At 36.1% G+C, this 26772-nt stretch overlaps 1 protein-coding gene across 2 annotated transcripts in view; it reads left to right on the top strand.

The window, feature by feature from the left end:
* The window catches only part of opcml (opioid binding protein/cell adhesion molecule-like), a 311495-nt gene that overhangs the window by 116935 nt on the left and 167788 nt on the right, over positions 1 to 26772 (top strand). The window contains exon 2 of one of the 2 annotated variants that reach the window (XM_056467602.1): positions 18946 to 19021. In XM_056467602.1, the coding sequence (XP_056323577.1) occupies positions 18946 to 19021 (76 nt within the window). Of the gene's footprint in view, positions 1 to 18387; positions 19022 to 26772 lie in introns of those variants that run through there. The other variant, XM_056467601.1, reaches the window with a different exon arrangement.

The following is a 26772-nucleotide window of genomic DNA, read 5'->3' as shown; positions in this document are numbered from 1 at the left end:
CAGGAAGGATGTCCTTTTAAAAAAAATCATTACAACGTTCTGGGATCCCAACATCTTTTTACACAAATGATTTGTTGAAGATTTTTGGCAAATGTTTTGCAAGAAAATACTGCTTTAGTCTTTTCACCTCGAAATCCGACTTTTTGTTCAATGTGTTCCTTGCTATTTCATTATATTTAATTGTAAAATTTAAATCAGTTTAATTTTAGAGTGAAAACTGTCTCAGTGTTAAATAGCTTTTGTTTTCAAGCAATCAGCAGTCAGGCTCCATTGCATTCTAGTATTTTGCTTTTGTTTGAGATTTTATAACTAATCACATCCATCCATCCATCTATCATTATCAACAAAATGTCCATCCATCCATCCACCATAATCAACAAACCATCCATCCATCCATCCATCATAATCAACAAACCACCCTTTATTCATTCATCCATCCCTCTGTCCGTCCGTCCATCTGTCCTAATCAACAAACAATCAGTCAGTCCGTCCATCCATCCATCCATCCATCCATCCATATCAACAAAACATTTATCCATCCATCCATATTGACAAACCATCCATCCATCCACTGTAATCAACAATTCATTCGTCCATCCGCCCTAATCAACAAACAATCAGTCCGTCCGTCCATCCATCCATCCTAATCAACAAACCATCCATCCATCCACTCATCCATCCATCATAATCAACAAACCATCCATCCATCTGTGTAGACAAACCATGCCAACAAACCATTTATCCATCCATATCAACAAACCATCCATTCATCTGTTATAATCAACAAACCATACATCATCCAGCTTAATCAACAAACCATCCATCCATCCATCCATCCATCCGTGTAAACAAACCATATCAACAAACCATTTATCCATCCATATCAACAAACCATCTATTCATCTATCATTATCAACAAATCATACATCATCCAGCATAATCAACAAACCATCCATCCATCTTTCATGATCAACAAACCATCCATTCATCCACACATCCATCCATCATAATCAACAAACCATCCATCCATCCGTGTAAACAAACCATATCAACAAACCATTTATCCATCCATATCAACAAACCATCTATTCATCTATCATTATCAACAAACCATACATCATCCAGCATAATCAACAAACCATCCATCCATCTTTCATGATCAACAAACCATCCATTCATCATAATCCACAAACCAACCATCCATCATCCATCCATATCAACAAACCATCCATTCATCCATCATAATCAACAAACCATCCATCATAATCAACAAACCATCCATCCATCATAATTCACAAACCATCCATCCACCCATCCATCCACCATAATCAACAAACCATCCATGTCAACAAGCCATCTATCCATCATAATTAACAAACCATCCATCATCTATCATAATCAACAAACCACTTATCCACCCATCCATCCATCCGTCCTTCCATTGATCAGATCCATCTGTCTGTCCATCCATCCATCCATCCATCCATCCATCCATCCATACATACATACATACATACATCCACAGGAACCATTTTAGAAAGGTAAATTGTTATACATTACCGTCTTCAAATGTGTATATCCAAAATGCGCAAAAATAGGTGCATGGAAACATAGCTAGTGACACCTAATGGCCCATTGCCATGTGTTTGTCTGAAACAACTTTTTGAAATGACAAATTGATCAATTGTAACCTATGTTAAAATTCTTCCCTGCTCCGCTGGCGAGAGCGTCAAAATTTGCAACATCGATTACATACATTCCTGCATAAAAACATGCTTTCTAGTGTGAAAATGTTGGCCACTTTTATTAAATTCATTTAACAATGGAAGAACAAGTTGTGTGTGGTGTGGCTTTGCTTCACTTATCCAAAATTTGTCCATATATCTGAAATATTCTGAAGCATCAATACTGTTTTGTACTGTCATTATAAGTAACATGAGATTCCCGTTTTTTTTTTTTAAGAAAAAAAAGAACATTAATGCACATCAACTCACCTGTAACTTTTTGATGTACTGTATGTCCCTGTAAGAAAACATTGTAAATAATTGGAAATATAATATTACCATAATTGACTTGATTCCAAAGTTGACCTGATTAAAACTCTCCTCGACACCCACACCGGTAAAGACTCGCCTCTCCTCGCTGCATATCGCCACCGGCTCCCATTGAAAATGAATGACTTCTGGCTACTCTGACACTTTTGCTGCTTTCGGTGTGAACACACAGTTAGATGTGATGAGAGTTTGGAGTGAAAAATGTGGAGCATTTAATACACAGAGCCATAGTTAACTGACAGAATAAATCAAATTAAATTTTAAAACTGATGTGTGCATATAGTACTAGTGAAGCAAACTAATGGTAAGAGGGGGATGGTTAAGAATATTGTACAGAGATGCAGAGAAGGACCACATCTCCTAATGTTAAAGTAAATGGTCAGACTTTGTTTGACGATTACCAAAACTGTTTCTTTCCAGTGGATAAATTTGCCTAGTTCACCTAAAAATGAACAATGTTTGTTAGCAAAATTAGTATTGTAAATTTTGATTTAACCCTGACTTTAAATAAACTTAGTGGCATAATAGAAAATAAATGGATTTGTCTCGCTAAAAACACATTATATTGGTATTAAACTTGTTTAATTACAATATTTCTCGTTTCTTTGTTAAAAAATATCACATTTACTGAGTGATAATTGTTTCTACACCAAACAGTCACATTTTTAATTCCCTTTTTTTAATTTCTCAGCTCTCTGTCCTTCATCATTATCACAAAAATATGCAAGCTGATAGAAACAGGTGCACCTGCAAAGAAAGACTGTCTTTTGTTTGTTGCTTTCAAAGCAACAGGTTACCAGAAATATTAGAAGCCTTCATTATGCTTTTCAGGAAACAATCTCAAACGGAGGAATTTCAGCGGGGAATATTTCCAAAACGCCAAACAAGATGCTATTGTTCAGCTGCACATGTCGCTTTGTGGGCGTCAACAATATTTCACTGAAAACAAAAAAAGTAGTTTTCAGTTAGAAGAAATGAATGAGAATCACCATAATATGTTCATTTAGCTCTCATTTTGATCTTTAAAAACTAAAAGACATGATGGCAGAACATCTGTGCGATCTGTTTCTCGCCTTGAGGAAACTTCAGCTGTGGCACGAAATGTATTCAAAGGAATTAAACGGTCTAGATCGAGTGCAATTGCGAACGTAGATCAAACCATTCTGTAATGTCTCCGTTCTGATGTTTTCGCAGCGCTTTTGTAATCTGAAATGAGATGAAGCAACCTTCGAACAAGTTGTACAGTAGCACATCTTTCAGCGTAACAAAGTGAAATTTATTCCCAAGGACAAAACCCTCATTGTTAGCTTAGCACAGGAGGAAAAACCTCTTCGGTTCACAGCAAGGTTAGCAAGTCTCCTTAGGGAGAGCGTTACGTTCTGTTCAAACAGATTCTCCAGACTGAAGATAATGGTGGTGTTCTGCATCCTTTCAACATAACCTTGATTCTGGGGCTTCGAGGTCAAAAGAATAAGGGTATTTAGTGCAGGCTGTCTGTTTAAAGAGGTAATTTGAGGAGCTTCTGTAATTAATTGTATACAGTATGGATTAGAGATGTGCAAGTCATGCGATTCTTTCATGCAAATGTTCTGGTCATTGCTGTCTTACTGTCTGTTGAGGAGTTTTTCTCAAAGCCATGATGAATATTCAAGAGAATATGGTTCAAGAGGGTTATTTTATCATGTCCTCATGTTGTTTCAAACCCATTTGATGGCTGGTGGAATAAAGAAAGCAGAACTAATAGATGGTCAGATTCTGAATTTCCTCCTGTTGACTTACATTTGATTGAACTGTATTTCAGTTTATGTTTGATGGACTCTGACCTGCAAATTCATCTGAAAATGAGCAACCAAAAGAAAATAAGCATGACCTCTTAGCTGAATTGGCAGACTTTCAGTTTTGCAGTAAAGTGCAGAAGATGGCATGTGTTTATATTTACTGTATGGTGTGAAATGTCACAGAACTTGGCAAATGCCTGATGAATACATACAAAGTACTGTGCATCTAATCAAATAGTGTGCAATATTATATAAAGCCTGTTGCCTTTCTTTCAAATTTAAATGAATTCAAATGAGCAAAATAATAATTCAAGGAATGAACTATTTTTTTCACTCAGAAATAAAAATTAAATACAAATATATACCATTTTCATTGTATGAGAATGTCACTAAATCAAGAGTTAGTTTCTTAATTAAAATATTTACAGAAATGAGCAGACACTTATCCCTTTTATGTGTAAATTTAAAAAATCCAATTTATTGTAATTCAAGAAAGTATCATTTCTCATTGTCACATCATGTACAAACATAAACTCAAATGTCTTCATGCTGTCTTCGTAATGACAAAATAAAATTTAGGTTTAGCTTGAAATCATGACAAAATATTATGCAATAGAATAAACTAATATATACACACACTTGTATATACGCTCACTGGCCACTTTATTAGATACACCTTTCTAGTATCGGGTTGGACCGCCTTTTGCCTACAAAACTGCCTTAATCCTTCGTGGCGTAGATTAAACAAGGTACTGGAAATATTCTTCAGAGATTTTGGTCCATACTGTCATGAAGGCATCATGCAGTTGCTGCAGATTTGTCAGATGCACATCCGTGATGCGATTCTCCCGTTCCGCCACATCCCAACGGTGCTCTATTGGATTGAGATCTGGTGACCGTGGAGGTCGTTTGAGTACAGTGAACTTAGTCATGTTTAAGAAACCAGTCTGAGATGATTCACGGTTTATCCTGATGGAAGTAGCCATCAGAAAACGGGTACTCTGTGGTCATAAAGGCATGGACATGTTCAGCAACAATACTCAGGTAGGCTGTGGCATTGACACGATGATCAGTTGGTTCTAATGGACCCAAAGTGTGCCAAGAAAATATCCCCCACACCATTACACCACCATCCTGAACCATTGATACAAGGCAGGATGGATCCATGCTTTCTTGTTGTTGATGCCAAATTCTGACCCTACCATCAGAATGTTGCAGCAGACATCGAGACTCATCAGACCAGGCAACGTTTTTTCCAATCTTCTATTGTCCAATTTTGGTGTGCCTGTGCAAACTGTAGCCTCAGTTTCCTGTTCTTAGCTGACAGGAGTGGCACCTGGTGTGGTTTTCTGCTGCTGTAGTCCATCCGTCTCAAGGCTGGATGATTTGTGCATTCAGAGATGCTCGTCTGCATACCTCTGTTGTAATGATTGGTGATTTGAGTTATTGTTCCCTTTCTATCAGCTCGAACCAGTCTTGCCATTCTCCTTTGACCTCTGGCATCATCAAGGCATTTGCGCCCACAGAACTGCAGCTGACTGGATATTTTCTTTTTTTCAGATCATTCTCTGTAGTTAATTCTCAAGCAGTTTCTGAAATACTCAGACCAGCCCGTCTGGCACCAACAACCATGATTTCTTCCCCATTCTGATGCTCAGTTTGAACTACAACAGATCGTCTTGATCATGTCTACACGCCTAAATGCATTGAGTTGCTGCCATGTGATTTGGCTGATTAGAAATTTGCATTAACGAGCTGTTGGACAGGTGTACCAATAAAGACAGGTGTACCTCTTTTTCAGACCATTCTCCGTAAACCCTAGAGATGGTCATGTGTGAAAATTTCTGTAGAACAGCAGTTTATGAAATACTCAGACCGGCCCGTCTGGCACCAACAACCATGCCACGTTCAAAGTCACTTAAAGTCACTTTATTCCCCAATTGGTTTGAACTGCAGCACCATGTGATTGGCTGATTAGAAATTTACGTTAACGAGGAGTTGGACAGGTGTACCTAATAAAGTGGCAGGTGAGCATATGTGTATATATACACGCACAAAATGATTATTCAAAGCTTTTATTTAATAAACAAGCACACATTTTTTTCTTGCTATGATAAAGTTAATTATCAAAGTGTGTGAGTGTGAAAAAATAGTGAGAAAAATCTGTTCTCATATCCATATTCTCAATTTAACAGGAATTAAAAAAGAAAAAAAGTAACAAAACGGTTGTAAAATTTAGTAAAATTAAAAAAAAAAGTCAAAACTTGCATGTCTTCTTCAATAAAAGTGAATAGTGCCCAGGGGCTGTTACGCTATTAAAAAGAAAAAAAAAGTGCAGTAAATTTATTACAAGTCTTCTGAAGTGACAATTCTGGATAGCTTTATTTGAGGACAAGACCAACTTTATTACTGTGATTGTACTTTAATGTTGCTTTTTGAAGCTTGACAGCCTCGGGTCACCATTGACTTTCATTCAAAGGAAAATAAACAGCAGCATAAACATCTCCTTTTGTAGTCCACAGAGCACATAAAACCAAAGGGTTTGGAAAGGATGGCAAGATATACATTTTTGAAGGAAATATCCCTTTACATCCACCGTGTCTTAATGGTGACAGACAACCTTGTGGAGGGTAACAAGCATGAATGGTGCACTGTGGGATCAAGGAGTTCAGAATCCGAGTCTGTGTCGCATGTCTCCGACTTTGTGACACTAATGAATAGATTTTGTGAGCTTTGCCTCAGTTTTGGTCCTGAAAGGTCAACCGGGGGATTATGCTTTAGCCAGATATTTTTGAAGGGATTCGTTTTTTTAAGAAAACTGAACATGGAAGAAATGCCATGTGAAGATTACATCCTGCTGTTGCCTGTGTATTATTACAGGTTCAATCTTCCCCAGTTCAAGCTGACCTTTGTTACTGTTGTATCTTACTGTTACTCAACAAATAAACTTTAATAACGACTTTCTAAACATTTTATTAACTAGCTGCTGCAACAGTAACACTGATAGAAACAGAACATACATTCAGAACATCTGTCTTTCTCATCCATTCATTCATTCATCCATCCATCCATCCATTTTTTTCTCATCCATCCATCCATCTATCCATCCATCCATCCATCACTCCATCAGAATGAATCATAATCAACAAACCATCCCTCTATCCATTCATCCACTTGTCTTCTAATGTTACTGTTTCATCCATCCATCCCTTTTGATCCATTCCTCCATTAGCCATTTGATTACTTTATAATTCATTTTCCATCCATTTTTTTCTTATCCATCCATCCATCCATTCACTTATTATTTAATATTATCTTTATTATCCATCCATCCGTCTGTCCGTCTATCATTTAATATTACTTTTTATCCATCATTTTTGTGATCCATCCATCTATTTGCCATTTAATATTACTTTTTATTATCCATCCATCCATTTTCCCCTTATCCCTCCGTCCATCCATCCATCCATCCATCCATCCATCCACTTGTCATTCAGTTCATTCCATCAATCCATTCCACATGACATCCATTTTCCTATCCATCTATCCATCCATTTGTCATCTAATGTTACTTTTGATCCATCCATCCGTCCGTCCGTCATTTATTCCATCCACTTGTCATTCCATTAATTCCATCAATCCACTTGTCATTTCATCCATTCCATCCATTCATTTCACATAATTATATCAATTTTTTTTCTCATCCATCCGTTTATCCATCCATCCATCTATCCACCCTCCTATCCAAATGTTTATAATGGTTTCTATTTATTTGATATCATAGCTAACAAATCGTCTACTGAACATGCTAGTTTATTGATTTATTGACTTGTACAAAAATTAAAGCTCTTGTTTCATTGCATCTACTGTGTTTTTTTTTTATAACACACATCGATTAACAATGAAGTTCAAAAATGCTTTATCTTATCATTTACAAATGTTTTATTTATTGGAACTCTGTCCTAATTTGTTAGTCTATCGACAACAGCGTCAAGTTCAAGTTGCATTCATAATTAGTTATTTGCTTTAAAAAGCTAATTAAAGAGTATGTTTTCCCCCAAAGAGACCAGAAATTACAAAATATGCACGCTCTTTCAGTAATACAGATAAAATGTTGAGCTGAAGTCACTTTCATTGAGTCTCTATCTAACAAATTGATAGTTTAGACACTGCAGACATCGAACATCAGGTGACAGTACGAAAAATGAGCGTGCATGAATAGTTTTGAGTGACTCTAAATGCCAACCGGAGATTGAGCGTCAGATATTTCCAGCAATACCAGATGTATTAACTCGTCGTCTCCCTCGACGTCATTTGCATAACCATGCGGAATGATAATTGACATTTTCAACATAGCTTCCCCTCCCAAACTGGATTGATTTTAGCTCTCATTCCAATGCATCTAGCTGAATTAATGTTATCTAGCAGAAATGGCTCAACCGCAGTAACATTTATGATTGAAAAGCTAAAATGAAATGCATTTACCTTGAAGACAGTGGCAACTTTCTCCAACACAGTTACTGACTCGAGTAGGATCGCAAAGTCTACAGTTGCCTGAGATTTAGTCGTTGAAATGGTATGCTAATGTCCTAGTTTTCTGCCCCAAATTACTTTTGACCTTGAGGTTAAATGTGGACATTTGCAGTGCACATATGTAAGTATCTTGCTATTTGATAAGAAATGAAGAAATAATGAGATGTGATATGGCAGATTGCATTTACACTAAAGGTGCCATATCACATTAATAGTTTTTAAAATAGCTCCATTCTCACACAGCTGGGTTAATGCTATGAATTAACATGGACTTTTGAGTCATGATTGGTGGTAACTTACTATATATTTAACAATCTAATTGCCTTAAAAGAAATGGTTGGACTATAAACCACAAGTTATAAAGATATGTAGGTATAAAATGCATAGCTTCGAATCTGAGTTATAAAGATTACATACTTTATTTTTCATATTATAATGTAAAATGACTGCATTTTGAAATAGCTTGATAGTCTGTCTTTCCATTTGTTTCTAAGGAATTGTGAATAATATAAATGAAAATAATTTCTGCACCTTTAGACCTTAAGTTTACCTCAAGGTAGATTATTCGAATGTTATCGCTCGATTGAATAGGCGTTATCAGTGGTTATCAGCTGATAGATATGGACCAGTAGGGGCCTTCTGTGCCTACTAGTAGGTTTAGAAGACTGTTATTTTCCAGCCACATGATTAATCAGCTATAGATCACATACGGATGCGGCCGGAAGTTAACTAGAATTATTTATATTATTTATCAAATTTCCCATTAATTGTATTTTATTAATGTCTACCCCTACCCCAACCCTAAACCCAACCATCACAGTAATTTAAAAACAGATCTGGATCTAGAGTCTTCTCCATTAGTACAGCTGATTAACCATGTTGATGGATGATAACAGCCTTTTGAGCCTACTAGTAGGCGCAGAAGGCCCCTACTGGCCCATTTCTATCAGCTGATATTCACTGATAATACCCATTCGATTGAGTAATAACATTCGAAGTAGTTGGATTATTACTACTATTATTTAACTGGTGTTTTAAGAGTCACTACTGAAAAATATATTACTTCTACTACAAGTTATAACTAGAATATTATTTATTATAAATATGATAAAATAGATATTATTTAGAATTTATTATGTAGATATTATAAAATGAATAATCCATAGTGTTAATTCTGAAAAAAACGTGCTTCATATTTAAAACTATAATGCAAAATGACTATAAAAACACAATTTAAAATGGTTCTTTTATCCAAAACTTTATACAAATGTATAAATACAAGATTGTTGGGGTGTTTTACTGTATGATAATCTAACATTTAAGTGTCTGTACTTTACAATTTCATCTCTTTTATTCTCTTTTGTTTTCACTTTGCGCTTCTTTCTTTCTCAGTGTAGCTGGAGTAATTCTACTACCGTTTAACTTGGCCTTTATGAGACACAATAGCCGCGTTTCCACTATCGCGCCTAAAGCGAGCGAGCCAGGGCGAGCCAAGGCCAGTCGCGTTTCCACTATCACTTCCGGGGCGTAATCGGGCCTTGGGGCCAGCGTCCGGCCTTTTTCGGCCCGCCGAATACCTTGGGCCAAGGAGGGCCAACTGGGGCTTCGGGGCGGGGTTACGTACAAAGGCAGAATTTTCCTGTCAGGTAAAGAGACAAGATGCTTTCTTCCCTTACATTTGTTTTGCTATCGTCGTTCTCGTCGCTCGGCTGCTCTTTTGCACCTTGCAGCCAAAATCTGTGTTGGAAGTAAATGCCGCCGAACTCGAATGTCCTTATCCAGGGATCGCTGTCTGGCCTTACACCAACAGACCACAAACAGTAAAAAAGCAATCGCTTCGGTGTTCTCCATCTTCCAGCTCACGTAGTGATGCCAGGTTGGGACGTTCTGGGGGCGGTGTTTGGATGACGCGCTGCGAGCAACTAGCCCGACAGTGGAAACGCGACATGATTTCGGCCTCATTTCTCAACCTCCTGGGCTATTGGCCCGGCCTGGCCCGATTAAAGCCCTGGCTCGCACTGGCCCGATAGTGGAAATGCGGCTAATGGCAAGGTTGGTGGTAACTTGCTATGTTTAACAATTTGATTTGTAACTGAAGCTAAGCAGGGCTGAGTCTGGTTAGTACCTGTATGGGAGACCACATGGGAAGGTTGCTGTTGAATGTAGTGTTAGTGTGGCCAGAAAAAGGTGTGTTCAACCTGCGGTCTCTGTGAGTCCTAATGCCCCAATATAGTAAAGGGGAGACTATACTGTCAGTGAGCACCGTTTTTCGGATGAGACATTAAACCAAGGTCTTGACTCTTTGTGGTCATTAAAAAACAAAACAAAACAATGGCACTTCACCCATGGCACGTTATTCTGGCCAAATTGCATACATCAGCCCTTACCAATCATAACCTCCCAATCACCCCCATACACCAAATTGGCTCTATCACTGTCTATCCACTTCACCAATAGCTGGTGTGTAGTGAGTGCATTGCTGCCGTTGTCCTGTGGCTGCCGTTGCATCATCCAAGTGGATGCTGCACACTGGAGAGACCTGCCCCCCTCATGATTGTAAAGTGCTATATCAATACATTACATTATATTACATTACCATACAATGTAAACAGAAGCCAAAAGAAAACAATATAAAATGTGTAATTATGACCCTAAAATATTCAAAGTAAAATCCAAAATGACCATAAACACATCAGTGACTATGCACTCACTATTAACGAACAATTTTCTATGTCAAATGGTGATGCGTTGCTTTAAAGAGTTTGTGGTCAGTTTGGCATGGAAACTGTCAGTAATTTGGATTGGCAGATGGAGAGTTGGATAAATAGAGACGGATAGGTAATTCTACATAATTGCGGCCTCTGCAACTAACAGAACTGCAGGCAGAGGCAGACAGGAGATAATCAAAAGTGACTGTAGTTATATCACAGCAGCCTACATGACCCATTTCAGGCCTTATCTGTCTCTGCAAGACGACAGTGCATTCACATGTATTTGTTTCTTTCTGCTTGCATTTCTTCACGGTGATCTTTGTCTGTTTGTGTTAGCGGTGTTCGTTGAGCGAAATGAACCGTTCTGTGTGTAAAAATACTCACATTTGTGCATCTTGATGAGCAGACATTTACCTGCTGACCTTTTTTTACCACTAAATATGCGTGCAAGATCATTAACTGACCTGAATTGAAATGCTAACTGTAAATACAGTCATAATATTTAGTAGTTGCAAACTCATCATGACTAATTGACAGCAAAATGAGACTCTTATATCTGCTTACATTAGTTATGTTTCCATTATGGATGTCACAATACTAAATATAATATTAAACCATTTGGTACAACTTACAGGGTTCAATATTCATATTTAATAGTGCTTTTTCTTTCAGTTTTGCATTTAAATTTTAATAAATACTTTCTTTTTATTGCAAACTGTGAGTAATCTGTACCGTTGTACCTCTAGTTTCCATACAAAGATGCAAATTAGACTAAAGGTGACTAAAGACTTAAAGGTGCAGTAGGTGATTGCCTTCAGAAACATTTTTCGTTGTGCTGCCTGAAAGTCTTCACCTTCTAATAGTACTAAATAAAGGAAATGATCTAAATGTATTTATATATGTTTTTTATATTCTGGGTAAGGCATAAAACTAAAAATGTTTATCCAATAAAATATTATGAGGCCAAGATTTCCTAAAATTCTGATAAGTAGCCCAAACTGTCTGTCAGCAAATGTAGATTTATACAACTGTGCACCTTTGTTTATGCAGATCCACCATTTGCACGATCATACCCGCTGCACGTTCATGTGCGCGCAAGATGGTCACAGTAAAAACAAATGCTGAATCAAAACTTATTAATATCCTGAATAAATATTGGAGCTACTTTTGCTTGCTGAAGGAAGGATAACACCATGGCTGAAGTATATATTTTAGGCAGGTAATTTTATGTTTTAAAACTATTTTAGTCAGGCAAAGCTGATGTAGATTGTGTTGTTTTACGAATGGGTTATATGCAGAACAGCAGTAAAGCACTATTCCGCCTTACATTAGCTTGCTTTACTGAGGTAAAGTTGATTTTATATTCACATCGATTCATTTTTGAACAATGACAACCTGTGACACGCTCCCTATGTTGTTTACCATGGTACTTTTAATATTCGGTCTAAAATAGCGTGTAAGTATGGTTTAGTAATAAGCGTAATTCTGGCCAACCACTAAGCATCCAGTAGTGGGTTTAGGACAAAGCACGTGAGAGTGTGAGACCAGCGATCTTTGCATGCATGAAATATGACAAGTTTTGCTTGCTACACAACTGAAAACATGCTAGATATAATACAGTTTTTTTGTTTGGATTAGTATTATTATAAAGTACTATAAAGTTTTCTAACTGGCAGGAATGACATGATCTAGTAGGATCAGGAGACCTGGCTTTTGAAAGGCAGGGAAGAGACTGTTTTAAAGATATACAAACCGGTTTGCATTTTGGCAGATCCCTACTGCACCTTTAAGAACAAAACTGGAATATCGTATAAAACTGATCGCACTTCTTGATAAACTGGTGGAAAGTATCTCAAAGAAAAATGGAATTTGCTGGGGTAGAAGAAGATGCATTCTGGAGGTAATAATTCCAAACCTCTTTGATGACAGACTAGGTTAAGGGATTTTAGAATGACATTTCGGATATTGTGCAATGTGGCACCTGCTTTGAATGTTATCACTCGTTTGAATGGGCATTATCAGTGGATATCAGCTGATAGATCTGGGCCAGTAGGCTAGTGGGCTAGTAGGCTCAAAAGGCTGTTATCATCCATCCACATGGTTAATCAGCTACACTAATAGAGAAGACTCCAGGTGGAAATCTTCTTCAACATTACTGTGATGGTTGGGTTTAGGGTTGAGGTAGGGGTAGATGTTAGTAAAATACAATTAATGGGAAATTTAATAAATAATATGAATAATTCTTGTTATTTTCCGGCCCCAGCCTTATGTGATCTATAGCTGACACTACTGGCCCATATAATCAACTGATAACCACTGATAATGTTTTAATCAAGCAAGAACTTTCCAATCGGTTGAATGTGGTCCATCATCACATGATTTGTTAAAACAAAATTGCATTACTTTTTTATGTGCATGCTGAAATTTATTCAATAAATGTCAGACCCCCTAGTTTTTCACGATTCTGCGATCGCTAAACCCAATGCAAATCATCAAAGAGTCTGACATTTTTGTGATCCTGCAAAATTCTTAAATGCTAAATATTTGCAAAAATGTAAATAGTCTCATAAAACATCCAATTCCAAACCATATAATCAAATTAAATATATTTCAGTTCACAAAGCACACGTGATGTATTTTGAGTGTCTCTCAAAATATGACGTCTTACCTGCGCCAGTACAATCCAAACATTACATGAGAGTGGGGGAATTGTTTTGCAGCCTGTGCAGTAAGCAGATGCGGATGAAGTGCGAGTGATTCACATGTGAAGTCAATGCAAAGATTGGATTAGGCACTATGGTGCGGATTGGGTGTTTTGTGTGTTTCACGCGCTTCAGACTGCAAAAGAAAGTTGGAGCAAACATCTAACATCAGTTTACAATGATGGAGATTGGTTCAATGATGACGGCCGCTGGACGTGACCGAATTGAAGGACATTTTGCATTACATATATGTCTGCTATTATGGTGTGCGTAAAATCGATAAATGATTTAATTTATCTCTTTTCCTGCAGTTAACCAGAGAAAACACTTCCCTGTTATTGACGAGTTTTACCGCAATCAATGTTTTAAGTGTATTACTATAGGGAATTTATTTTATTTGGTTCAACTGCGAAACTAAGAAAATGTGTCGGGTCAGAGATAAAAGTAGGGGATCAAATTATTACTCCAAAACAGGAAGTGAAATATTTGGGTTGCGTTGTAGATAGTAATTTGACAGGTGAAAAGATGGCTGTTATAGTCCATTCAAAAATTTGTTCTAAAAATTATTTTTTAGCAAGACAGGCAGAGCTCCTAGATACCCAAACTTTAAAAATGTGTGCATTAGTGCAGCCATAGTGCCAAGTGCATTAGTGCAGCCATACTTTGACTATGCTGCAGCTTTTTGGTAAAGCGGTAGTTCTAAAAAAATGAAAAATAAATTGCAGGTGGCCAAAATTTGTAGAATTGTTATGAAAGTACCTCCACTGACACATTTAAATAATGAACATTATAGTCAAAGTAATGTTTTAAAAGTTGAGAATAGGGTAAAACATTTTTAAATTAGTGATGGTTTTTAAGATTTCAAAGAAAATAGTCCCAAAATATTTTCTTAATTATTACGTTTTAGTTAGGGAGGTACATTGTCATTCTACAAGAGCGCTTAGCAGGGACATTTACCCATATAGATTTAAAAGTGTATCAGGTAGAAATTCTTTTTTGTGTACTAGCTCTGCTGCTTGGAATGTTTTGCCCACGATTTTTAAAAAGATTCAAATTGAGAGTGTTTTTAAAAGGGAAATTAAAAAGTGGTTGTTTTACAGTTGAAGTTGAGCATTTTATTGTGCTGAGTTGCTGAGCTGACGATGTTTACATTCCATTTATGATTTGCTCGTTCATTTTTAAAAGAATATCGAGGACCACAATGGAAATAAGCCTGTGGCTTTTTTGTGTACTTTATCCTCGACAGTTTTTGAAATAATGTATGAACTGGTCTAATTGGACTTGTTTGTATATTTTATTAGAATTGTCAAATAAAATCAATCAGGGGAAGCCCTAATGCTTCTCCTGAGTGAGGTACCTGATGTCAGATGCTCCGGGGAGTGAAATCTGAGCAAAAGTAAGATCGTGGATAAAAATAAGAATTATACTACCTTCCTTTGGCTTAATCCCTTAATCCTGTTTTAGATCTTGTCTTGACAAGAGACCAAAATATAGAAGTTTTATTTTTATGATTTGTGTCATTGTGTCAGATTGCACACCTAACATAGTAGGCCACCCTTTTATATTTACATAAATGTTTTTTAATTGCAAAATTGTCTGTAAATTTCTGGGAATCACCACCACCAAATCAGTAATTTTTATCGCATGAAATCACAAAAAAGATCGTGAAAAACGAGGGGTCTTAAATGTGTTTCCATGTTAATTAATGCCCATGTTTTATCTTAAGAGCGTAAAAATACAGTGGGTAGATGGACACATAGCTATAGACCAATAGGATAGAAAACAACTGAGCTTCTTCTGTAAACACTGAAATGCAGAAAAACATTTATACAAATAATGATAGTTGGTTCATTGCGTCTATAATGTGAATGATCAAATTTCTGGATTTCTGACTTGTTTGCTAAATCAGTCAGTTTAGATGTTAAGGATCAGTAGACTTATGTCATGTTCTCCTTCTCCCAGAATTATCAATTCAAGAGTATCAGTTTCAATGAGGCCTGCATTTACACTACTAATTAGCTAAACGGATCTGCAATTTGCTGAGGTCAGTTGAGTTTTTAATTAAAAAGCAGTTGAATCAAATCAACTCCTCGAGTAGCAGGTAGCACAAGAGGAAGATGAATTTATATATATATATATATATATATTTTTAATTAAATGCTATCTCATGCCATACGTCCACTTGTTCATCATCATCATCCAAATGCAACAATCTCATTAACTCTTTCCTATTTTTTCTTTCTGTAAAGAATAGTGAATATTTTAGGATGTTTTAGCACTGTGGTATACATGAACACGAGTATGTTAATCCAGGATAAACTGCATATCGCATAACATATTTGGATACCATCCACTGTAATCTCTTATGAATGAAGTGTTATGGAAATATGCAAATAAGGCTAAATGTGATCACTTTAATGAATGAATGTTGGTGAAAAATGTGTTTTTCACAGGTTTAATTGCTAGTTAAAGATTAAAATATGATTGCAATCTTTGATTAATGTTGTATGGAGTACTAATCTGCTAAAAATGATTTAATCTAGGGAAATGCTACTTAAAGGGACAGTTCACACAAAATGCAAATGCACTGTTGATTTACTGACCCTTTGGCTGTACAAGTTGCATTTGACTTTATTTTGGTTAATGAAGATTTTTTGTCGTTGTTGTTGAAACTGGTTTTTGGTGATTCATACAGTGTAAGTCAATGGCTGACAGCAAATGTAGAATCAGAAAGGCAAAACAAAATGTATGCATGTGACTGCTGAGTATATACACTGATGTTTATTAGGCGAAACGATGTGTCTGCGGAAGTTTCTTGCATAGACCGACTGTTTAGCTTTGCAAGACCTCACTGTATTGTCAAGAGCGACAGTATACTGTAGGTAAGCCTATTGTTATTATTTTTTGCTTGTGAAAATTCATACAGTATATACTATGAGAGTGTAAATATATGTATATTTAAACAGGTGAAATATAACAACATGCTTACCTAGCTGCTGACAATACTCTGAGTTCTTGAAAACATAATATCTTTATTGAAAGACAATAAATACAACTTAAATACACTAAAGTGAAAGATTTCCATACCCAGCAAAATGGGTTTTACTAGGCTGTTGTTCCTCTTCAGGAATTCTTCTCTGGAATTCAGCAGTTGTTTAAACCAGTCATGTTTGACCTTTACCAGAAATAGAAACTTCAGCTCGACCAGTCTTATCAAGAAAATTATCTGTCTTTATAAAAAACTGGAACATCATGTGGCAATTAAACATGGGATACATCAAGAGCCAGGGATCGAAGTAAAGATAATAATGTATATGCAACGATCTTGATGACCAATGAGCCGAAAGGATTTTTAATAATGAAAAATAAACAAAGCAAACAGCCGGCAGCCCCTCATGGAGACTCCCGCCAAACTGAAAGCAAAGCACAAAGTGACCAGGCCTGGTACTCTCTCATCTTCCAATGCCGTCTCTCCTCCTTTTATTATCCAGAGCTTCTCTGTAAGACCCAAGACGGGTGCGCAAACAGGTGCTGCTCGTTATCACTCACGTGACTGGCGTCGCACGGTTTCCATATCTCTCAGCCCCACCCCACTCGCTACAGTATACGTTTTCTACTACAAATGACGGTAGCCGTTGACTTGCAATTTTGCCGTAGAAAATGTCATCTACATTTTGACCATACTGTAAAAAAAATGCTGGGTTCTACACAATCCCTTCATGTTGTCCCAACACAAATCGATTAGGTTAATTTAATGTTATTTTTACAGTTTTAAGTTGATTGACCATAAAACAATTTGACTGTCCTCTCCAAAGAAACAAATAATTGTGTTTATATAATATATAATATTTGAATTAGCAGCAAACCTATTTCTTGAGTGTATGGCAATAGGGAATTACAGCACATTTAAATATTTAGGGATAGATAGAGAGAGAGAGAGAGAGGGGGGGGGGTAGAGAGATAACTTAATCAATTTGTGTTGGGACAACATGAATGATTTGTTTGAAACCAATTTTTACAGGATAGATAGATAGATAGATAGATAGATAGATAGATAGATAGATAGATAGATAGATAGATAGATAGATACAGGGGCGTAGCGGACATTTGAAAAGTGTGTGGGGTGGGGGGGGGCTGTATGAGATCATACGTTCATATAATTATTAATCACCTGTTTCTAAATGGTCTGTCTCTAAAAGTGAGGGGGACGTATCCCCCCGTCCCCCCTGGTTGCTACACCCCTGGATAGATAGATAGATAGATAGATAGATAGATAGATAGATAGATAGATAGATAGATAGATAGATAGATAGATAGATAGATAGATAGATAGATAGATAGATAGATAGATAGATAGATAGATAGATTTGCTGATCGATTCATTGACAGAAAAGAAAAGAAAAGAAAAGAAAAGAGCGCTCAGTTGTCCATCATAAAGGTGGAATATATTTGAATTTGTTTGGAGTAAATATTTTCCTCTTTCTCCGTGCTGACCTGAGCGCTTGCAGTGCCTGTCTTCTCCGCATGCGTTCACCCCGAGTTCAGCTCTAGTTAGGGAGACACGGGAACTGATGGGGAGTCAGTTTCCTCACCTATCCGAGCGCGAGAGCACCACCGACCGCGTTCTCTCTGTTTCCAGGAGTATAACTGCCTCTTTCCCCGCACGCAACCGGCTCGTTACTGCACTGAACATCCTCTGGCAGCAGCGATCAATTTGTGCGGGTCTTATTAAAGAGTATTGAAAACGACGAGGCTCAGAACGAGGCTGAAGCATCTTTAAGAGCGCGCGCATCTCTCTGAGCGCGCGAGCAACATATGTGCTGCCTCTGAAGACTCGCAACAGCATCTCAGTGTCTGAAAAACCACCGAATACACGTTTTAAAACGAAAACTTTCACGGAATATTTTCGAGCATTTGAAGCGGATTTCCTGTCATCGATACTGAGCAAAACTAATAGTTTTGGAGATATTTAAAGGACGGAATACGAAGTGAACGCTGCGTTCCGAGGGGAATCACATACACGCTCCTTCAGTTACACGGTTGTTCTTTGCGGACGGAAGTTTCTGAGTTTCCTCACGGAACAAAATGGGCATAACTGGTTATTTTGAGCTGCAGTGGAAATGCCTGGTTGTTGTGGCTCTAAGACTGCTGTTCCTTGTGCCCGCAGGAGTGCCAGCGAGAAGCGGAGACTCTTATTTAAAGGACAACATCACTGTCAGACAGGGAGACAGTGCAGTCTTGAAGTAAGTCAACGATCATTTTATTTACATCATGACAAGTGTGTGCATACAGTTTCATGCTGCGTGCTTTTTCATGTTACGCGCTTCTTGGAGCATCTTTACGAACATTGGGATGTTTAATTTATGCAATCAACCATGTGCTTCAAATGTTTTATTTATTAAGAAATTCAGAGTTTGTTTACCCAGAGATGGTTTTAAGTGCTCGTCCTTAATTTTATTGGAGTGTAAATATTATGATTTAATCTGACTGCTGTTTGCACTGCTATTTTTTTTCCGCCGGAGTTGTTTTGGGAATCCGTGGTGAGATGCGATCTGTCTGCTAATGCAATCAGCATGCAGTCTGGTCTGTGCAATCAGCTTTGGTGGCCTATTTAGAGAAGTAGTTCATCAACAAATCAAATTTAAGTTGGACAGAATTTTCCATTCCCTCTCTTTCAGTCAGTCTCCCATCTCGAACATCTCTGCCTTCTCATTCCCCCATCCTCTCTGATTCTCTCTCTCTCACACACACACGCACGCACGCACACACACACTCCTGACTCAGACACACACATGCACACACAGTCATTCGTGGACGCCCACATGCACTTACAGTAACATTATTGTCTCTCTAATGGATATTCCGTGAAGTTATGTACATTAGGGGGTAAACAGGCAATCGTTGTCCCTGCTGCGGGAATCGGGGTAAAGTAGCCTCTGCCTCCTCCGTTTTCGCGTTCGCGTGGTACCAGACGCAGCAGGGGACGTTTTGTGTGGCCGAAGACAGTGGCCTTTGCGCGTGTCCTTTGACGCTTGGCTCCAGAACCTCCGTCCAAAACAATGTCATTCTGTCTGGAACAAAGCTCCTCAGCAACATTGCTAAAGACTGCAACAGTCCGTCGATCTGTAAAGATCCTTAAAGAGGAGTCTGTCACATGAATAAACCTATTTTGAATAAAGAGACATTCATGTGCAGAATGCCCCTTGGGGTTTTGTGCTTATAAACTGTACATACCATTTATTTATCTGTTCTGCATGCATGTAGAGATGGATGGATAAATAGAATAATAGACAAATTGATAGATAGACTGACACTTTATTACTGTAACTGAAAGAGTACAGTGAATATGGAGCAGAACTACATTTTAATAAAGAAGCTGATTGTAAGTGCATTTATTATATACATTTTGTTCTATTGTGTGACCAGCATCTAGCAAAAGTTCTTTTTTTTTTAGTATAAGTAAAAACATAAATTGATTTTGTTTTCTATAAGACACTGTTGGATTATTTTTGGTACGTGTGTTGATAGTGCTGAATTCTGTACTATGTAAATGCATGATGCATAGATAAACTGTTAATTAGATCATATCTCGCCCGTGTTAATCTCTTCAGTGGTTGCCACTTTAGTTCAGAATTGAGTTTAAAATGTTATTGTTTGTTTTTAAAGCTCTGAGCGGAACTAATACGGGTATCTCTGTGGTCTTTTAAACCCAATTACAGTACAACTGTTAGACCACCAGTGATTGCAAAGAGTTTTTATGGTCACAAAATCTAGACTGAAGTTAAGAGGTGATCGTGTTTTCGAATGCCGGCCTAAATGAATCCTTTTCACAAGCCAGTTATGACATGTTTAATGGTCATCAGCATCTTAAATCCTTGAAAGTTTTTAATATTTAGATAAAAAAAAAACATACATATGAACATTTGTATGTATTTATGTATGTAGAATACTGTATCATCTTTGCATCAAATTACAATAAGCAAATTACCGCTTTTGTGAGGCGTTTCTAATGCAGCATCTATGGGACAGGACAGTAAATTTGACATTATTCTCTCTATCAGTCTCACATTTTTTCCCCTTTTTCTGAATGTCTTTATAACATAATCCTGAAGTTTTTCTTTTATTATTTGAGTAAATAAGATTGTAAAAAAATATATTTGTTGTATTCTCCCATTCACTGCTCTCCAATTTTACTATTTACTATTACTATTACTATGATGACTTCCGGACATGAGAAAAGGGTCTATTATAAAATAGTCATCCAGTCTCTCTCCACTTACAGTCTCTTTAGATTCTCTTCAGATTCTGAGTTTAATACCAAGCTAAAAACTCACATTTCTAAAGCTCATAACTGTCCATACACTATAAGAAATTGTCATTTATCAATGTTGTTCTGCACTTTGCTCATTTATGTCTATATTTATGTCTTTAGCATGATTTGTCAAGCACCATGGTCAACTTTTGTTTTTATTTTGCTTTATAAATGAATTTGATTGATAGATTGATTGATTGATTGATTGATTGATTGATTGATAATTCAGAACAGTTAAATATTCCCCTACTGTGCAATGGATATGTGCAATACTTTCTCATACGCACTTGTACACAGCACCTTATATCAATATACAATGCAATACTTTCTACATTCGCACTTGTACACAGCACCTTATTACCTGTATATTTATAACAAATCTGTACATACAACTCAACATCCAGATTTCTTGACTAACCGCATCTGTTTAATGTTTATCATTTTTATTTCTATTTAATTTTTTCATATTTATTTTGTGTTGTCACTTGTCACTTTATGTACACTGGAAGCTTCTGTAGCCAAAACAAATTCCTTGTGTGTGTGAAGCACACTTGGCAATAAAACTGATTCTGATTGATAATTCAAACTACATTTTTATGTAGCCAGATCCATATACAGTGTTCAGCGTAATTGAGTACACCTCATTTTGAAAATGAATATTTTTATCCATTCTCAGTGAATAAAGGCAATGTATTTTGGTGCATTTATACAAAACAGATTTATTAAACAGATATATTTATTAAAATGATATTTTGGTCAACAAACATATTTAGAAATTAAACGATAATACAATTAAATTCAACCAAAATATTGCAAAAAAAAATTTACAATCTACAAAATTTCAACTAAATTTTTCTTTTTTTTTTGTTTCTGTTGATTTTTTTCCTCTTTTTTTTAAACTTGTATGGAATATTTCTCTATAACATTAACATTTAGTGTACTAGTTTTTGAACCATTATTGTAAGCTATTTTGTTAGATAAGCTCCAGATTTAGCTTCAGTACTGACTAATCTAATGTATATGCACAGATATAACATTGTATAGCTTCCTATTACAAATATGCATTTAAAAAAAGAGATTTGTGAGGAGTATACTTATATATACTGAGCACTGTAAGTATAGTCTCAAATACATGTTATAAAGCACATATTATATCTATCAACATGAAGCCAGTGAGTTGAAGAGTTTGTGCAAAAACCTTAGTTAGCTGTTTTCTCTCTTCTGTCATTCTTCTTGTGTTTATTTTATTGAGAAGATAGCATGCAGCACATATTTACATATACATCTCAACTGGATGCTCGTTATCAGTATTTTGCTGCGAAGGTGTTTTGAACTTCTAAAAAAGAAGCATCATCATTATGCATGAGTGTAAACACATGCAAAAAGTTGCTACCAGTATTTCTAATAACATGGGATGTTGAATATTACTTATAGCACCTATACAGTATTTTAGAGCTGATATTAACATTCTAAATGTGTTCTTATTTTAAATTACCTCATGCATAGATAAAATATTCAAATATGTTGCTAAGGGGTTGCAACTGTTTTGAATTATTACATAAAATAAATAGTTATTGTTAATAAACCATCTTGGGGTAATTGAATTAAATGAATTAAATTTTAAGAATCTTTGATATGCTAAGGATCTTAAAGGGTTAGTTCACCCAAAAAAATTAAAATGACCTCATAATTTATTCATTCTTGTGTGGTTTTAAAACTAAGACTACTGGTATTTATCTTAGTAGTTTTATTAACTATTGCATGGAGTTTGCACTTCATTTGGTCTCTACTCTTTTCAGTTTTCTGCTGCTGCTTAAAGCTCAACACTTTTATTCCACTATCATCCTTTTCAAATTCAAAAGTACAAGATCACTGTGCTTGTTTTTAGTTTTTTCTTGGTTTTATATGTTATTATCTGCATCTGTGAAGTTATTGTATTGTGTCCCTGCTGCTTCGTATTTGCTTTATATGTTGCCTCTTGGCCAGGTCGTCATTGTAAATGAGAACTGATTCTCAATTGACTTACCTGGTTAAATAAAGGTTATTAATATACATTTCTTTATACTTCGATTTTTTTTTTAAGAATGCGGATTGATGGAACTTATCAGCTTCCATATAGGGTGGAAATACTATGGAAGTTAATGGGTTCAACCAGAATTTTCAATCAAATACTGTAGGTTTTTTTCAATCACGTGGTTCTGGTGTTGCGCAAAATTCAGATGGAGGCCAGGAAGTAAAAAAACTGAATGGGAGACACCCAGGAAAGTATTGCATAAAAATATTTTTGCAATTTACACCATATTTCAAAGAAGATATAAATAGAAAAAACACATATGTTGGGCATGATTCTTATATCATGAAGAGGGCCCAGTTTTCTACTAAACTCAAATAGATTTACCTTTCATCGATATGGCAGAAACGGTATAAGCTTTTACGTTACATGAAAAAAATACTTTAGTAAATACTTGTGTTTGGATGCACAGATAATTACTATAATACTATATAATATTGTTGCTGTGGTATGACACAACCCTAGTAATAAACACATTTTTCAGTAGACTTCAGTTTCTATACACTATTACGCACCACAGTTTACACTAACGTTATTTATTACAGTTTTTTCAGTTTACTGCACTACCCGTAGCATTCATTAACAAAGAGTTGTACACATAATTCACTTTACTATATAGTTCAAAAACATGTTCATTATAAATTACTAGAGGTTTTCCCCTCATGCAGATATCTTCCAGACATCACAGATGAAAGCATGCAAAAACGTGGACACACAGTCTACATTATTAATTACATTATTATTTTTGTAAGGAAAAAAAGGTATTCTACAATAATAAGTCTAGTTTTGTCCCAAGAGTTGTGCTTTTTTTTTTTTTGTTCTGTCAATGAATTCACCATCAACAAGCATTCATCGCTGCTGTGCATCTTGATGTTCACGTTATGGTTGTTTATTCTGCCGAAAAGTCAGTAAAGACATGGATTATTGCAAAACAAGACGGATATTTCATTTCTGCGTGGTGGTGTTTGTATCTGATTTTTATATAACACATTAACATATTTATACACTGTAATCTTTATTGGTGCTGTCAAACGGATTATCGCATTCAAAAAAGCTTGTACACATGGATATATTGAATAAATGTTTATGACATGCCGCCTTTTCTTCCGTTTTTTTAGTCAGTTTCTTAAATTTCCCCTTTTATAAGCAAAAACTTTTAAAAGTCTATAAAAGCTGTTCTGTGTTTCTTATTTTGGCCAAATGAAACAATTATAAACAGCATAAAACAGAAATATTTTGATGTTCTGATGTATTTTGATGTCTGGGCAGGATGTGATTCCTATGTAGAAGAATTACTTCCTGCCCTCCATCTGAATTCCGCATGGCATCAATGACGTCATGTGAAAACAACCTATAGATTCTGAACTATTGTGAATGGAGTAAATGATGACATTTTCATTTTTGGGTGAATAATCCCTGTAATTGGCATTGATTGTTCTAAATAGAACCTTTAACATGCATATACTTTTCTTAAACCTTTCTTTAAACTAAAAGAAATGGTTATTTTTCTGAAAGATTTAAATGCCGAAAGCAAAAACTTACTGGAACCTTTTTTTTTTTTGTAAATGGTCTAACACATTTCTGATATTTTTAGCCATATATTCAGGATCCTATTTTTTTCATTGAGTTGTTTAGTTATTGTTTCTTAGAATATATGGTTAGCTGAACTGAAATAATAATAATAATAATAATAAAACAAGGTTTCTCATAAAACTATAATAGAAAATATATAAAACCATAAATTTCCCAGTAGAAACAAATACTGAAATGAAAGAGTTGCTCAAGGGTAATAAAATAAGTTAATAGTAGGATATTGTGACTCCCACTGAAACCTCATCACTGTCATCAACTGTTTATAATTAACAAGCCAAACAATCATGACAAGTTACACTAATGTGTTCCTTATTACTTTACTGTAGAGTCATTAGTTATTAATTTTATTGCCAATATTGTCACAGTGAGCGCAATAAGGATCTAAATTGCACAAATCAAGCATAACAAAATGGATGCTGCAAGTGTTGACTTTTGACTTTCCAATCCGTGAACTGTGTTCGACTCATCTCTCACAGACACAAGAGAATATCTGGACCTCATTTCTTAGTCCTTTTTTCCACTTGAAGTCCTTCCGCTTGAGAATTAAATGTGTCATACCATCTGTCAACCCAGAGTGCTGCATTTCCCCCTCCCTCTCTCCTCATTTAGCTGTTCAAATAAACTTTACTTTTCTCTGTTAAGTGGATCTCTTGCACTTGATTCTGTAGAATCTGGCAGATATGATCAATTTGGCTTGAAATAATCTAAAAGCTAATTAAATACAAGCCATCACCTTGACTATGAACATACAAGAAATGGGATTGAATGCATTTCCATAGCAACGTTTGTTCAGGCACAATTCAAAGTCAGCAGAAAGGTGAAATCAGGTGGCAAAAAGCATTAAGCACGTCTGAAGTATTTAAATTTTTTTTATTTTTGTATTGATCGCCGTCAGTCATGTCATGTGTTTTACTTTTGATCAGGAACACACCTTTCACATAATGGAGAACTGTTGAGACAAGCTGTCACAAACACTGTCACGCTGATGGCAGAGCTCTCCGCGTGTCTTAACTTCTCTATAGCGCCGATCCAAATGGCGACTGTTGCTGTGCACACCTGGAGATGTGTGGTGATTTATCTATCCCCCAAAGAAAAGCCATTTCAGCTCAGCCAAAGCAAATGAAGGGTGGCAGACTTTAGCCAAGCCAGAAGCTATGGTTTCTACCTGAAAAACAAGCAAGACATTTCTAAGGCACAATTTTTTTTCTATCTCGTGTTTGTGAAGGGGGTAAAACAACATTGTGGCAGGCTCTGTTCATTCTAAATGCATGTGAAAGGTTGTCACGTTTTTGATTTGAAACTTGAAGCATTGAAAAAAAAAAAAGGTCTGACTTGTCGGTGTAGTGTTGAGCGGTAAGCTGTTGCATTTTGATAGTGCTTTAAAAATACATAAGCCGCGGTAGGTTGATTGACAACATCTTCATGTCAACAGATTATTTGAATACTGAACTGAGGTTTCAGTGCATCATTTGCTAGCAACTTTTGTTGTTGTTGTTGTTGTTGCCTCAACGTAAGTGATGAATATTAAGTGAGTAATTAATTGATGTAATGAGATTATTCATCATCCGATGGCAACAGTTAAGGAGCAGGAACTTACAAAAAAATGTGCCAACATCAGTGCAGATTGTCTATCTATCTTTAAATCTGTCTGTCTATATAATGATGAATGATAAAATGTCATCTTTTTAATGGAATAGTCTGTCTGAAATATGTCTGTCTGTCTATCTATTCATCCATCCATCCGCCCATTCATCCATCCATTCATTCATCTTTAATATTCAATTAATTCATCCATATCTGGTTTTTTTTGCTTCTACATTGCTTCTATTATCCCATCCATCCATCCATCCATCCATCCATCCATCTTTAATATTCAATCTGTCTTTTTTTTCTATGATGCATCCTACGTTCGTTGCTTCTATTATCTAATCCATCCACCAATCCATTCATCCATCCATTCATCCATAATATTCAATTGATCCGTCCATCTGTTTTTTTCTATGATCCATTCTCCAACC

The sequence above is a fragment of the Danio aesculapii genome, chromosome 10, assembly GCF_903798145.1.
Source record: "Danio aesculapii chromosome 10, fDanAes4.1, whole genome shotgun sequence".
Taxonomy (NCBI): Eukaryota; Metazoa; Chordata; class Actinopteri; order Cypriniformes; family Danionidae; genus Danio; species Danio aesculapii.
Note: the sequence above shows the minus strand (reverse complement) of the source record. Positions and strands in the feature narration are given on the sequence as shown.